The sequence below is a fragment of the Eimeria mitis genome, genomic scaffold (assembly GCF_000499745.2).
Source record: "Eimeria mitis Houghton genomic scaffold, Emh_scaff274, whole genome shotgun sequence".
In the NCBI taxonomy this organism is placed as follows: domain Eukaryota; phylum Apicomplexa; class Conoidasida; order Eucoccidiorida; family Eimeriidae; genus Eimeria; species Eimeria mitis.
Window position 1 is genome coordinate 8,142 of NW_013571085.1, and position 2,218 is coordinate 10,359.

Sequence of the window (2,218 nt, forward strand, 5' to 3'; positions counted from 1 at the left end):
GAACGTGCGTGGGGTGCGGCAGCACAAACTTGCCCTCTACGCGTTTTGTTGTGGGGTTTATAAACAAAACACAACTCGGCTCCTCGCGGCCAGCCTAGAAGGAGACAGAAAGGAGACAGAAAGGAGACAGAAAGGAGACAGAAAGAAAACATAAGAGAGAGAGAGAGAAAGGAGACAGAAGGAGACAGAAAGGAGACAGAAAGGAGACAGAAAGGAGACAAAAAGGAGACAGAAAGGAGGCAGAAAGGAGACAAAAAGGAGACAGTAAGGAGACAGTAAGGAGACAGAAAGGAGACAGTAAGGAGACAGTAAGGAGACAGAAAGGAGACAAAAAGGAGACAGAAGGGTGATAGAGAGGAGACAGAAAGGAGACTGAGGGGAGACAGCAGCAGCTGTAGCAGCAAGTCCAGCAACAGCAGCAGCTGCAGCAGCGACTACAGCAGCAACTGCAGCAGCACCAACGACAGCAACACCATAACCACCACCACCACCACCACCACCACCACCAACAGCAGCAGCAGCAGCAGCAGCAGCAGCAGCAGCAGCAGCAGTGCTTACAACAACCTCAGCAGGACAAGCGAGCGCGAGAACGGAGACAGCCTCAAGGGGACAAATAGCATCGACGGTGCGGCCGACAGGCAGCAGCTGCAGATGCAGCCGCTGCGCTTCTTCTCTTACACCCACACGCAGTATAGCTTGTGGCTGCTTCAGCTCACGTCTCCACATACTGCTGCTGCTGCTGCTGCTGCTGCTGCTGCTGCTGCTGCTGCTGCTGTTGGCGGTGGTGGTTGTGGTGATAGCGGTGGTGGTGGGGGCGGTGGGGGTGGGGAGAGAGGAGGGATCTGCTGCTGCTGCTGCTGCTGCTGCTGCTGCTGGTGCTGCTGCTGCTGCTGCTGCTGGTGGTGGAGACGGGCCCTCGACCCACAAGAGACCCAGACGGGGGTCTGTGGCGCTGCAGCTGAAGTCAGCAACGTGCTGCAGAGAGACACTGGGCACGTGGTTGTATGTCAGGCTGCCTGGGGAAACAAAAAAGGAGACAGATGGAGACAGAAGGAGACAGATGGAGACAGATGGAGACAGAAGAGGAGACAGAAGGAGACAGAAGAGGAGACAGAAGAGGAGACAGAAGGAGACAGGAGGAGACAGAAAAAAGGAAACAAAAGGAGACAAAAGGAGACAAAAGGAGACAAAAGGAGACAGAAAAAAGGAGACAAAAGGAGACAAAAAGAGACAAAAGGAGACAAAAAGAGACAGAAGGAGACAAGGTTATATGAAAGGAGATGATAGGCAAGAAAGGGAGACACTTGAGGCGGTGCCAAGGTGAAGGCACGAGGAGACATTCCTGCTGCTGCTGCTGTTGCTGCTGCTGCTGCTGCTGCTGCTGCTGTGTGTGTTACCTGCTGCTGAGACATGTATGATGGTGGGGTTGGCGCAGCAGCAGACAACGCATGCAACGGCGTGTCTTTGATCGGTGTCTGTCTGCGGTGTGTGGGGTGTTGCTGCGGCCCCGCGTGCTGCGCTGCATCTGTCTCCTCTGCTGCTTCTGTCTCCCCTGCTGCTGCTGCTGCTGCTGCTGCTGCTGTCTCCTCTGCTGCTGCGTCGCCGCCGCTTGCTGCTGAACGCCGGCAGCAGCGGCAAAGCACACAGACGCACGGGGCCCCCCCCCACGGAGACAACACGCCCAGACAGCAGAGACAGCTGCAGCGGGGTGGGGGCCCCCGAGCTGAGCTGGAGGCCCCTCAGCAGCGCAGTATCCCCGCTGCTGCTGCCTCCTGCTGCTGCATCGCCTGCGTCTCCTGCTGCTGCTGCTGCTGCAGCAGCAGCAGCAGCAGCAGCAGCAAAGCCGAGACGAAACAACACCACTCGCCCGTTGCTCAGCCCAGCCAGACACAGAGGCAGGCCCCCCATGCAGCAGACCAACGTAGACACTATCCACACACCCAGCTCTCCTGCAGCAGCAAACAGCAGCAGCAGCAGCAGCAGCCGCAACGCAGCAAGCAAATCCATAACAAGCAATGCATGCAAGCAGCAGCAGCAGCAGCAGCAGCGAGGAGACTGACACCTCAAAACGGCGCCAAAGGGACCCCAAAATGCCCCCAGGAATGCATACACCAGCAACGTGAGCAGGCGTAACAGCAGCAGCAGCAACAGCAGCAGCAGCAGCAGCAGCAGCAGCAGCAAGAGCTCTCACCCTTGCATGCATCAAGGAGCAGCAGGG

General features: G+C 57.4%; 2 protein-coding genes across 2 annotated transcripts in view; one reads left to right on the top strand and one right to left on the bottom strand.

The window, feature by feature from the left end:
* The window catches only part of EMH_0006330 (uncharacterized protein), a gene marked incomplete at both ends in the record, with an annotated part of 1,743 nt that extends 1,645 nt beyond the window's left edge, over positions 1–98 (top strand). The window contains one exon of the mRNA XM_013497540.1: positions 1–98. Coding sequence (XP_013352994.1) covers positions 1–98 — 98 coding nt within the window.
* A 336-nt stretch (positions 99–434) lies between these two features.
* EMH_0006340 (uncharacterized protein) overlaps positions 435–2,218 on the bottom strand; it is a gene marked incomplete at both ends in the record, with an annotated part of 7,130 nt that continues 5,346 nt past the window's right edge. Inside the window, 3 exons of the mRNA XM_013497541.1 lie at positions 435–446; positions 559–1,016; positions 1,398–1,949. Of these exons, the coding sequence (XP_013352995.1) occupies positions 435–446; positions 559–1,016; positions 1,398–1,949 (1,022 nt within the window). The remainder of the gene's footprint in view (positions 447–558; positions 1,017–1,397; positions 1,950–2,218) is intronic.